At 41.3% G+C, this 12,151-nt stretch overlaps 2 protein-coding genes across 3 annotated transcripts; both read right to left on the bottom strand.

Annotated features, from left to right (window-relative positions):
* Window positions 1-1,103: 1,103 nt before the first annotated feature.
* On the bottom strand, window positions 1,104-5,650 carry ift52 (intraflagellar transport 52 homolog (Chlamydomonas)). The gene is made up of 14 exons (XM_030728434.1): window positions 5,496-5,650; window positions 5,003-5,173; window positions 4,407-4,494; window positions 4,131-4,260; window positions 3,936-4,011; window positions 3,723-3,794; window positions 3,514-3,640; window positions 3,327-3,410; window positions 3,091-3,159; window positions 2,791-2,945; window positions 2,615-2,702; window positions 2,371-2,479; window positions 1,328-1,473; window positions 1,104-1,248 (listed from the first exon to the last, which is right to left on the bottom strand). The coding sequence occupies exons 2-14, from the start codon at window positions 5,119-5,121 to the stop codon at window positions 1,207-1,209; spliced, it is 1,305 nt and encodes a 434-aa protein (XP_030584294.1). The 5' UTR covers window positions 5,122-5,173; window positions 5,496-5,650; the 3' UTR covers window positions 1,104-1,206.
* Window positions 5,651-5,863: 213 nt separating this feature from the next.
* Window positions 5,864-12,072, bottom strand: srsf6b (serine and arginine rich splicing factor 6b). 2 transcript variants are annotated; one of them, XM_030730271.1, is made up of 6 exons: window positions 11,894-12,072; window positions 10,140-10,282; window positions 8,828-8,949; window positions 7,371-7,573; window positions 7,067-7,129; window positions 5,864-6,726 (listed from the first exon to the last, which is right to left on the bottom strand). In XM_030730271.1, exons 1-6 carry the CDS (start codon window positions 11,998-12,000, stop codon window positions 6,321-6,323), a joined length of 1,044 nt encoding a protein of 347 aa, XP_030586131.1. In that variant the 5' UTR covers window positions 12,001-12,072; the 3' UTR covers window positions 5,864-6,320. The 2 variants fall into 2 exon arrangements, with proteins under 2 accessions (XP_030586131.1, XP_030586132.1); XM_030730272.1 differs by having other exon boundaries at window positions 8,828-8,946.
* Between the last annotated feature and the right edge of the window lie 79 nt (window positions 12,073-12,151).

Raw genomic sequence — 12,151 nt, 5'->3', positions numbered from 1 at the left:
AAAATGTGCCTGAATCTGCACAAGGTGGAGAAGTCCACCACCTGTTCCTCACTGATGACCTGCAGCTGGGTCAATTAGCAAACAACTGCAACAGTTTAAAACCCAGCCGGAAGTCAGGCAGGCCTGATCCAACATGGAAACAATGGAGAAAGTGTTTGTGGTTAAAGGTAAGAGCACAGGACTGAAATTAGACTCATTCACTTATGTCTCATCAGGTGAATTGGTTCTGAATTTGATTTAACATTTTACCTTCCAGATATGAAAAGCTTTGAGTGCTCATCTCCATCGGAGCTTGACAGGAAGTTCTTTGGGGAACAGAGTCTGCTGTCTGCTCTGTCACTGGAACAACTGTCCACATCGAGGGTGTCAAATGACACAACAGCTGATGGATCAGACACCAAGCTGTCCGCTGGAGCTTCTCTCTGCCTGTCCTCCGATACCACATCTCCCCATCCAGGGTTCTCACTGAACAGCCTGAACGCTCAAGAGCCTGATACCTGTTACCTGGTTGTCCCGCTACAGGGAAAGTCCTCCACTCCCCACATAATCCTTCAAAACCCAAAGCAGGCAGCTTGTTTTGACCAGTCGTACAGTGACCTCACAGCCTCACAGATGTCGTGGGATGTGTCTTTGATTAAATCCGAGGGAAACAGCCCCAGACTGAATGTGGAGTTCTGCACTCTGGAGCAAACATGGAGTCCAAAACCCCAACAACAGTCACTACTTAATGTTTCTCCCTGATCTGGATGGGAAGATGAGCACACATAAGGAAAAACGTCAGATGTGACTGAATTCTGCACCCACCATGCCAAGGTTGAGTTCCAACTGTGGATTGCTGTAAATGTGGAGAAATGAGATGTTCTCTGTGGTTCTAACATCACGCCTATAAAATCAAATTGTTCCAGCTCTGAAATTTGTCTTTATTTTACAGGATCCATGTGAGGGCTCATGCAGAGCATTTAACCTTTTCAATGTTTTAACTATTGAAATATGTTCAAGATTTTCTTAAATAAAGGATATAACTTTATCTATCTTGTATATTCTTACAAGAAATCCCTACAAAACTATAAAATGTAACTGTACACATTATAAAAATGTGGTGACTGAAAACCCTTTAAGGCCCTCCTGTGATGGGCTCAAAATGAGCTCATTTTAACATATTTGAAAGCCAGAGTTGAAAATGTTTGTTGGGTTTCTTGAATCCGATCACAGTGGAGAGAAGCGGGCCTCGGGGTCCATATCACGCTCCTGCAAAAAGGAGAAATAATTTGTAGACCGTTTAAAGTATACAGGTAGGTGTACCTGACGTAGTTAGGAACACACTCACCTGATTAAGTTTCTTGAACTCCACAACCTGGAAGAAAATGTGTTCCAAGATGTGCTTAGCATCCCTCTGCTCTTTATCCAACTTAGGTGTCACCCCAAGAATTTCACCACATTTCCGCACGTAGAACTCAAGGTCATCGTCTGTACCTGTGGACAGAACCAGTTTTAATATATAGGGACAGGTACTATATTTAACTGCTTAAAATGGACAAGATTAAGAATGAATACATCAGAAGGACAGATCAGGTCAAGTGTTTTATTGAGGCAAGGCTGAGATGGTTTGGACCTGTGCAGGGGAGGGACGGTGGCTATACTGGACAAAAGATATGGAACTGCACAGCTGGATAAAAAGAGGAAGCACAAAGAATTTTCATGGATGTAGTAAAAGAACATGGAGCGGGGTTGTGTGACCAAAGAGGATGCTATGGATGGGATGAGATGGAGGCAGATGATCCACTGTGGCGACCCCTAAAAGGAGCAGCTGGAGGAAGATTTAAGAACACACACGTATTCTCCCAATGGCAATAATTTAGGTGTCGGTTGGGATATATCTTAACTGGAAGTCTTTTTATTTAAACTGTGGAAAAAATACACTAGCTTCATTTCCTTTTACTTGTGGTAGCTTTAATCATAGTTCACAAAAATTTCACTCACTTTTGATTTTATGGTGGCCTGGAAATTTCCATGTTGGAAGAAGTGTAAGCCGTAAACTATGGTGACATGCTAGCCTGCAGGAGACCCATGAAAAACTACATCCAATCAAAAGATAAGACATGGTCTCAACATGAATCGCAGGAGATAAAGATGCTGTGCAGTCCCACGTAATGAGCCTAGATGGGATACAGGACGCCCAGTGAACTGCTGTGACAATAACCAACAAGCTTCTCACATGAGCCAATCAGACATCAGTCTTGTACTTGGCAGCTGGCAAATTAAAGACAGTTTAATTTCAAAACTTAAAAAATTTATGTTCTCACATACACTTCCATCGGTAATATCTAGAACATTTGAGGGCTGCAGTGCACGTGCACGTCCCGAACTTACACTTATTGGTGAGCTGTGCCAGACGCACGTTCTCAGACGAGAACGTTTCATCTAGATCGAACAGGTCCAGCATGGGTGGAGGCAAATCATTCAAAGCAGGTGGAAAGACCTGAAAGACAGGACAACACCTGCCTCTGGCTTCAAACTTGTGGGCTTTTAAAGAAAAAAATGCTCCTTTTAAGATTTCAGTTACATTTAAGTGAAATTCTTTGTGCAGAAAAACCCAGAAAAGAGTGAAACTCACAGCAGGCTGCAGCTGAGGCAGAGGGGTCTCAAACTGCGGTGCGATCAGCTGAAGCGGCTCCGCTTTCACATTAAGCTGCTTGTAAGCACTGCAACAAAATCTGCTGTTAGCTCTGAAGGGAGACAGCAGTAACTGGGGGGAGGGTGACTGATTGGATTTTGCACCCGATTTCTCACCTGATGGCTTGGGGTAAGGTGTCAGTGGACAGACTGGACAAAGACATGGCAAAGAGAGAGGGGACGTCCCGGGGGTTTTCCTCTCCCTCTTGTAAGTAAGCTCTGAGATGTTCAGACAAATTACCTGTGTGTGGCAGCATGGTGTAGTCTGTAATCTAGGGGACACCCCCCCACCCCCCCCCCCCCCCACCCCCCCCCCCCCCCCCCCCCCAAAAAAAGAAAAGCAGAAAAGATAAATGTGGGCTAATTAAATTTATATATCAGCAAATCCATTTTGTCATGCACACTCCTCTTCCTCACCTCTGGGTTTTCGGCATCGATCTGATTCAGCTGAATGTTATCAGTCATGAGCCACTGAAGCACAACGTCCTGCAATAAAACAAGGCAGAAAAATGAAAAGTTTTATATCATAGTGACCCCTAAAAATCCCTCCCAATTCAGTTAGACAGGCTTTAAAATAAATCCCCAAGACTTGATTCTAGAAGGAATCTCCTTCTACCCTCACCTAATAAATGACAAAAAAAAAGAGGACTCACCATGATTTTACTGTTCTCCTCTTTGTCTATGTACTGATCGCTAAACATGTGGCAGGAACCCAAAACAGCCAGTTTGCCAGAATTCTACAATAAAAAGGTGACATCTTTCAGCATCTCCAGCTTACCACACCTACATTTATGACTATATGGTCAAAAAAAGAAAATGTCACTGCACTGTGCCTCTGACCTTGCCTTGATAGAAGGCCAGGACAGGCCTGTTGAGGGGGAAGCAGACGGAGCCAGTTGAAAGAACAGCCGCCGCGGGCTTGATCACGCTCAGTGTGGCACCGTACGGGTACACAAATGTAAGCGCCCTGTGCAAAGAAAGACAAAAGCTTGAATCTGAAGTCTTTTTACTTCATGCATGAGATGTAAATGTAAAAGAATGTGCCTTACTGTGCATTGTTTCCAACATTTTCATCTTCGATAATTCCTGTGACCACTTTTCCAGCAGCTCGACTGATCTCTCTGCATGAGAAACAGGCAGTTAACTGAGTTTGACATGCATCGGCAAACAGATGAATAAGATTAGACTTAAATTATGCCAATATATTTACTTAATGAAATATACATAAAAAGAGAAAAACTAAATATTTTGCACTGCTGAACCTGTTCAGTACACCATTGGACACAAGCGCCTCCTTAGGGTGGAAGTATTTGTAGTACACATTCCTCACCACAGCATCTTTAGTGTTGAAGAGACACAAAACCACCATCACGCGATTAAATGCAGTTGTAGAAACAACACGGGCAATGTCTGCATAGATGACGTTAGTTATTATTCTGACAGATTTCAATATGCACCGTTGTTGACCATTACTCCGAAATCCTCCAGGAGAAAATTGATGTTTGTGTCATACTTCATTTCTCCTCCTTCACCGAGCATGACCAAGACATTCCCTCCTCCTTCCAGATACACTTTCAGCGCCTCCATCTAAAATAAAAGGTATAACTAGAGTGAAAATGTGTTTGTGTTTGAAAAATTGAAAGAAGCATAATATTTTTTAGACCCTAAGTGTTGCGGAAATTTACACTGCTTGGAAATTAGCTGACAAAAGACATCTTTTGTCCATACGTCACCTCTGAGGCAGTGAACTTCTCTCTTGGGCCTGCAGTTATCCACAACTTGACACTCTTGAGTTTATCCAAAGACAGCTCATCTTTCATACTAGAGGAGACAGCGTGGATTTTGCATTTGAAGTCTCAAAATTACTGCAGAACTAAAATAAAATTTTGGCTACACTAGAGCAAAACGTCATGGTGGAATGTAACTAAGTAAATATACTCATACACTGCCGTTTGGTACCACTTTGGAGGAACTTGAGTGTAATTACCCTACTTCACTACATTTTAGAGGCAAACACTGGAGTCTCCTAAATCTATATTCAAGCTTTGTTTACAACGTCCACTTTGTAATATTTACATTGAAAGATGAATTAAATAAAATATTGTACAGTTCTACCGAATTCACTCCCAAACTGCAACCTAAGAATGACTATAATATATATATATATATATATATATATATATATATATATATATATATATATATATATATATATATAAAGCTACACTATTAGACGTACTGTACTTATCAACTGCAACTAGAACATGTTGCAGTTGATATGTACAGGATTTTGTTTTGGACTTAACAAGTTAGTCCCCAAACGCCTTACCTTTGGATTTTCCACTGAGCTTTTAGTCGTTTCTGCATGGATTTGTAGCCATTGTTCGCAGTGAAAAGCTCTCTTTTTGAAGCATTGAAGACCACACTGTTGCTCTGTTCTTTCTCCATTGTCTACCAGCTTCACTCACCAAAGTTGGGGCTCTTGTAAGCTTCCATACACCTAAAAAGCATTCAAAATCCAAGTTAGACCCCGTTTCGTGCGCATCACTACTAGCTTTATCACTTATAGATTGGGCCAGGCGGCTATTCGCCAGCTGTAATTGGCGTTCCCGTGAATAACTTTTCCAATAATAGGTGTGCTAAAATGCTGTTAGCAAAAAAACAGCCAAGGGGCTGGCTAACATCATGATTAGCCGTGGAGCTAATAGCTAGCTGTTTTTCAGTCGTCTCACTAAAGACGGAGCTATGATAGCTTATCAGCTGTAGCACTCTATTTCTTCCGTATTTTAACATGCTGCTTAACATTATTAAACATTAATTACCTCAAATTTCTCTCGGAAGCGACGCGTTATGGGAAATAGTGGTAACCAAGGGCGCTAACTGCATAGCAACTGTATCGCGCGGCAGTGTGTCAAAATAAAGTGCACTTAAGGCTGCTTTTGGAGGGGGGAGGTCTTCATTGAACAGCACTCCTCAGTGAGAATACTCGGGCTTTAAAGTGTTCGATGAATTAAAGGAATGCTTCGTGGATAAACTGAGAAACTTCTAACCAAATCTTAGTGACGCTCCCAGAACTCGGGGTAAACTATGCAAAGATGGTCACAGAAGTATAGCTTAGACAAAAAAGCTTTGAAAACTATATTCATATTCATTATCCAAACAAGAAAAGAAAAAAACACATAGGCAGAGATTTTTAAAGTTATTTTATTCCAATATGACATTACAAATAAAGAAGGCTGACTACTTCAAAATGACTGGGGATTTTAAAAGGTAAAAAATAATTTTCACAAAACACACTGTTAGTTGGAAACAAAGGTTTTAGTTTGGACTTTTACTTTGTTGTGTATGGAGTCATATGTAATCAAAATATGAAGCAGCTTCTGCTGCTGTTGTCAGCTATTAGACAAACTGTACATTTAGACTTCATGAAAACAAGAGAAATACTGTTACCCAAACAGATACAACAGGTTTATTTCATCTAATAATTGTTTAATTTAACAGAAAATATAAGCCAAAAAAAAAAAAAGACTGTCAAGAAAAGATAGATTTATAGATTTCACAGCCTCCCAATTTGTGTGAGAAAATGAAAAACTTTCTGCTTCTGTAAACACCTCAGACAGGCCTGGGATCTATCTATCATTTTCCCGTCAATCCTGGGAGGCTGATCTGGATCGAGAGGGAGACCTAGAGCGGGAGGCGGAGCGCTTGGCAGGGGACTTGGATGCCCCCTTGCTCGGGGGGGATTTTGAGGCACATTTCTCGCCTCTGCTCTCTGAAAAGGACCTTGATCGGCTTCTTGACTTCTTACTGGACGACTTCTCCTGGGAAGGACTCCGGGATTTGAGCGCAGCTTTGACTTTGGATGAGCTCTTGGAGCGAGATTTGCGAGTGTCTGAGCGAGAGCGAGACTTTTTGTTCTTGGAGGGACTGCGAGATTTGCGGGTGTGGGAACGAGACTTCTCTGCTGATTTAGAACGGGACTTCCTCTTTGACCTAGAATCCGACTTCCCCTCCGACCTGGAGTGCGATCGACCTTTGCTGCGTGACCGAGAACTGCAACAGGGGAAAAAATAAGTAAGAAGTTCATCACCAACTTGGTCAAGTAAATTTATGCACACTGTCCACTCCCAGGTTTCAAGACTTCATTTCTTGACTGGGATATAGTTCACACTCATAGGTGCTTTGGCTTTCTCTGATACCATATTCCTTAAAAACAAGACTACAGCTGAAGCATGACTGTCTGCCACTGAAATGATTGAAAACTGAACAGGTAAAGAAGCAGTCCGCATGAAAATGTCAAGCACTGAAACTAAACTGGCTGCTAAAAGGACAAAAGATAATGTGTTTCAAGCACGAGAGAAAGTAAACGCCATCAAAATACAACTGCACTGACCGCGAGCCGGACCTGGAGGAGCTTCTACTTCTTCGGCTGCGAGAGCGCCGTCTGCTACGAGACCTGTGTGTGCAAAGGAGGCAACAACCTTAAAGTGGACCTGGAAAGCTGCTCATTTCCAACTCTATAATTATATTCTTGCACTTTAGAGTAGCTTTGCATGATTCACAGTTCAAAATAATCCTTATTTATCTTAAACAAGGCCTTATTAAGGCCTTATTAAGCATATTAACGAAAAAAATAGGTTCCCTGTAAAACATAACAACTAAAACAACCAAATGTCAAAACATTAAGCCTCGTTTACCTGGATCTGCTACCGGAATACGAGCGCTTGCGGCGAGATTTGTCTTCCACCAGACGAATCTTCCTTCCATTAATATCAGTGCCGTCCAGTTTTTCCAGAGCTCGTTTCATGTCTGAACGAGACCGAAATTCGATGACGCCTTCGTTGGCCCGTCCTTTATGAGCATCAGCATAGGTTACTTCACCCGCCTGCCTCATAAAATCCTATGACACAAATGAAGATACAAACAAAAACATGACTCTCAAATGACTGTGGTTAGTTGCAGAAGATGTGACAGAATCAGAGTTTGCACAACAACTTATTTAGTTGCGTCCACCCAGGAAGTGACTTACTTGCTGCACATCACTTTTAAGCTAACGGTTGGTTGCTAGTGTACATTCCAGACTCTATTTGCCTCTAATTTATTTGATACCAGGTCATATGTCAAAGGGCCGGTACTTCTACGGCACCTTTCTACTCCTACTCTACACTCTTTGAGCACTCAAAGTACTTTACTTACTTACAAGCCTCATACAACATTCACACACACACACAGTCCAATGGATGCATCAGGTGCAACTTGGGGTTCAGCATCTCGCCCAAGGATACTCTGACATGGACACTAGAATAAGCATAACCATATATGCTTCACACCTGCCGCTTAGCGCGTTCGTCTCGCTAGCGATATAAATGACGGACACAGCGATCATCCATTGGTTTGTGAGGCCCCGTTTTCAAGCCTTAAGATGAGAGTTTTCGCTATCGCCGCGCTGGTGTTTTGAAACTAGATGTGACGAGCAAGAGGTGGCTCTGACTGTGAAACTGCAGACTCATTGGCTAACAAACCATCAATCACAAGTCATTAGCCAATTTGCATATATTTTTGCAACCACAGCCATCTGGTGGCCTTAAAGAAAACAGATTGGCTTCAGTTTTCAGGTCCAGAAGTCCTGTCTATTGTTTAGCAAAGAAAAAATCTTGACCATCCCTAGTTGTCAGCCCTAAAACACATGTTCGTCTTCTACAAGATTAGTCTATTTGATAAAATTTGAGGCACCAATAAAAACTTGATTCCCAAAAACCCACAGCAGATTAACAGTGTAGTAAAACTGCACAATTATGCCAAAAATCATAATCACAATTAGTCTGTTAAAAAAAAAGAAATAATATTGATTATTTAACATAGAGGGAGAATTCATTAACTTAACAAACATGTCTTTTACAGGGTGAATGCCTTACAACTTAAATACAATTCAAAAACAATAAAAATGGGGAATTAAGAAAACAAGGTGGAGGGGTGAACAGTCCAGTAGGAAGTTAGACCCAGAGTAGCGAGTGTTTCTGACCTTAAATCCTATCTTGCAGGGCCAAATGCCAGTCTCTGCTGACATGTAGCCAGCACCCACCCACCTTTCCTTGACCTCAAGGAAACATGGTCAGGAAAAGGAGATACTTTTTGAACATACCCCAAGTCTCACCTTAAGGTCCTGCCAGCTGCACCTGCTGGACAGGTTCTCCACAATGAGGCGATGTTCAGTGCGAACAGGTGGCCCGTACTTATCCCTGCTGTTGCGATTCCAGCTGCTGTAGCCTCCACCTTCAACAAGACAGAAAGGCTGCCATTTCATTTGAAGCCAGAAAGATCTACTAGATCACTGCAGACTGAACCTCTCTTGGTTTTTTTGTTCCTAAACCTCCTTCACCTGTTAACAGACTCCTAATACCTGTGAAGCTCACTTAATTTTCAAGGGGGATTAAGATGTCAGTGGTTATCAGTATAAATCCCAGAGTCCTACTGATTTTATATATGTAGTTAGGGATAGCTTAAATTTTGCATGTAAAGAACTCAGAAAATCTGCAGCACCCTGTGGACAAGGATTAAAAACCACTTAAGCATTAGACCGCAATTCTTCTCCCTAAGTTGTGTTTATTAAAGAGCTTAACTTTACTAGACCAGAAAACCAGGATTTTGTATTGTATACATATGAGACACAATCTAACACCTCTTTTTTCTATTTTTAAATTATGTGGATATACTGTAAAGCTTGATGTTTGTGGCTGAATCTTAAAATATAAGGTAAGGGTCTTTCTTAATTTCTAATCTTACTGAACAATACAATAAGCCTTGTGGTGAACTCTATCCATTTGAAACTCAATGATACAAACAGGAAACCTACCAAACTCTTTTACTACAGAGTACAGGGAGCCAATTCACTGGCTGAAACGTGTGTTGGCTCGGTCCTCTGCGACATGTCTTGCATCAGTAAAACCAACAGGATTCCTCACCATCACCCTGGTCTATTGGAAAAGGGTGCTGTCATCACGGCTTCCGGTTATGTCAACCAATGGTCAAATGGCAAAGGTCACACACACATTTCAAGGGGGAAAACCCAGGCCAAACAGGTCAGGCAGTCATCGTTACCCTCATTGGACTCGGACTCAGCCCGCAGTGGACTCTTTCAAATTGAAACATCAAGCACTGTGTTAATGTCGACTTCAAATTGAATACATTGTAGCTTCACAAGTCTTACCTTTTCTTTAATCACTGTTACTCATTGGATTTTAATACAGTTCTCTTACACAAAGGCAGAATGGATTTGAGTGCTAATGGGAAGAGTTGTGTGAATTAGCAGTGTGTATGGTAGGGCATGTCACATGAGTACTGACAGCTTCAGTGAAACATCAAGAGTCAGTCAAAGTGTAGCTCATCACATATTAGTAAACAGAGACGGATTAGAACCCCACATCTGCATGACAATCGTGCTTTGCTCTTAGATGTGTTTAACTTACTGCGTCCCCCATAGCCGTATCCATCTCTCCTGGGTCCACGGGCATGCTCGATAACGACCCGCTCTCCACACAGTTCCTTTCCATTCAACTCATACACGGCATCATCAGCATCTCGCATGTCCTCGAACTCGACAAAGCCGTACCTAGGAATAAAGGCATTTTGGGAAGCTGCAACAATGAGTCCTTTTTTTTTTGTAAAGTTTATCCAGATAAATAATGGTAAACATTTTGACTCTCAGTCTAAATAACCATATTTCTATTATGGTTATTACTTAACTTGAATAATCAACAAGGACACATTAGTCCCATTGGAAAGATGAATGAAGATTAAATGAATATAGCTCACTAAATATCATTGTTCATGTACACTGTACATTCTCCAGTTTGTGAGTTTTGTTTCTTCAAAGCTTCAATTACTTAAAGCCACAGGAATGAAAGTATTAGAATACCATCCACCACCTGCACAAATTGCTCCCACCAAAATTTTTCATTATTCAGAAAAAATTTCATTATTTGAACAAAAATCTATCGGTGGTCCCAGTCAGGCACCAAAATACACCAAAATGTGGTCTACAGCCTGTTCTCCTGTATCTGTGAATACATACTGATGATTGTCAAGCATCCCCTACAATGCCAGATGCCATTTTTGGTTAATTATCTGATCTGATTGATGATTGTTACATATATCAACCTGGAGACCTATGTTACTTAATTTTTCCAAGTTTTTTTTAAGCCAAAAAATTAAGATTTTTTGGCTTTTTTTTGGCCATGAGCCAGTCTGCATTCACTGTGCCATATACCTTGAGGGAGTTGATCCCACTGATCAAACAGGGACCAATGCAGGGACTGCCAGCAGCCTTCAGTGTACAAGTGAAGATAAAATCAACCTCTTAACCCTTTGAACAGGTCTTGAGCTCATATGAGCAGTTCTGACCTGTCCACACAACCATGTTTCATGGCATTTACACCATGATAGCTAGGCCACACCACTCTGAAAATCAAAGGGAGGGAGGGGTGCAGTTAAGAAGTGTAGTGGACTGAGTTGTGGTTTTGTTTACATATGTGTTGTGATAATACTATAGGCAGTCGTTATGTGAAGTGGTTCAAGGTGTTAAAATCCTGTGTATTCAGTGGTTGAGTACAGGCCTGTTTCTGGATGCTTCTCCCAACCATGTTGTACACCTGATGTTTGAAGTTGAGCAGCACACTGCTGACAAAAAATACCTTTAACAATGTTTACGAAATAAATGTCTTTATCTAGCAAGTAGGGAATACCCATAGATACCGTACTAGTACTTGAGGCCGCTTTTCACTTGTTTTCACTTCATCATGCTATTTCACTAGCCTTCAATCACCTCTTTTCTTTTTCTTTTTCTTTTTTTAAACGGTGAATAATGAAACAAAGCCTCATTTGTTTTCAGATTTCTTGGACGGTAATCTAACACTTTCACTCCCATGGCCTAAGAATTACTTTAGCGGTACAGTAGGTCGTCTGCGGTAGCTAACAACATCCTTTAGCCTGTGGCGCTTCTCATGCAGCTACTGCAATGTTAGCGAAGTAAAATTAACCAAATGTACTGTTTTATAATATTTAAATGAAAAGGGAATGGACACTGTCCCATAATTTCGAATTTTAGCTTACATAAGTGCCGTTAGCACTACACAGTGTGACTACCAGGGCCTTAACTCAGAGCTAATGTTAAAATACCCTCAAGCTAGCTAACTAGCAGCTGTGAAAGATGAGACGATCTTACCCATTTTTCAGGTCGATCTCTAATAATTTGCCATAGCCACTAAAAAATCTTTGAATATCTTTCTCTCGAACATGATAGCTAAGTTTGCCAATATACACCCGAGGCATGACTGAAAATATTGGACAAGTTGAAGCACAACTTGTTTCGAACCGTACGCACGAACCTAGGTGGCGCTGAAGGTTACCAACTTCCGGAAGAATTTTTCAGAATAAAAGGTATCTGACAGAAATTTAGGTACATAAACTGCACCCTGCACTC

This window comes from Archocentrus centrarchus, chromosome 5 (genome assembly GCF_007364275.1).
Source record: "Archocentrus centrarchus isolate MPI-CPG fArcCen1 chromosome 5, fArcCen1, whole genome shotgun sequence".
In the NCBI taxonomy this organism is placed as follows: domain Eukaryota; kingdom Metazoa; phylum Chordata; class Actinopteri; order Cichliformes; family Cichlidae; genus Archocentrus; species Archocentrus centrarchus.
This window is presented reverse-complemented; position numbering and strand designations above follow the sequence as displayed.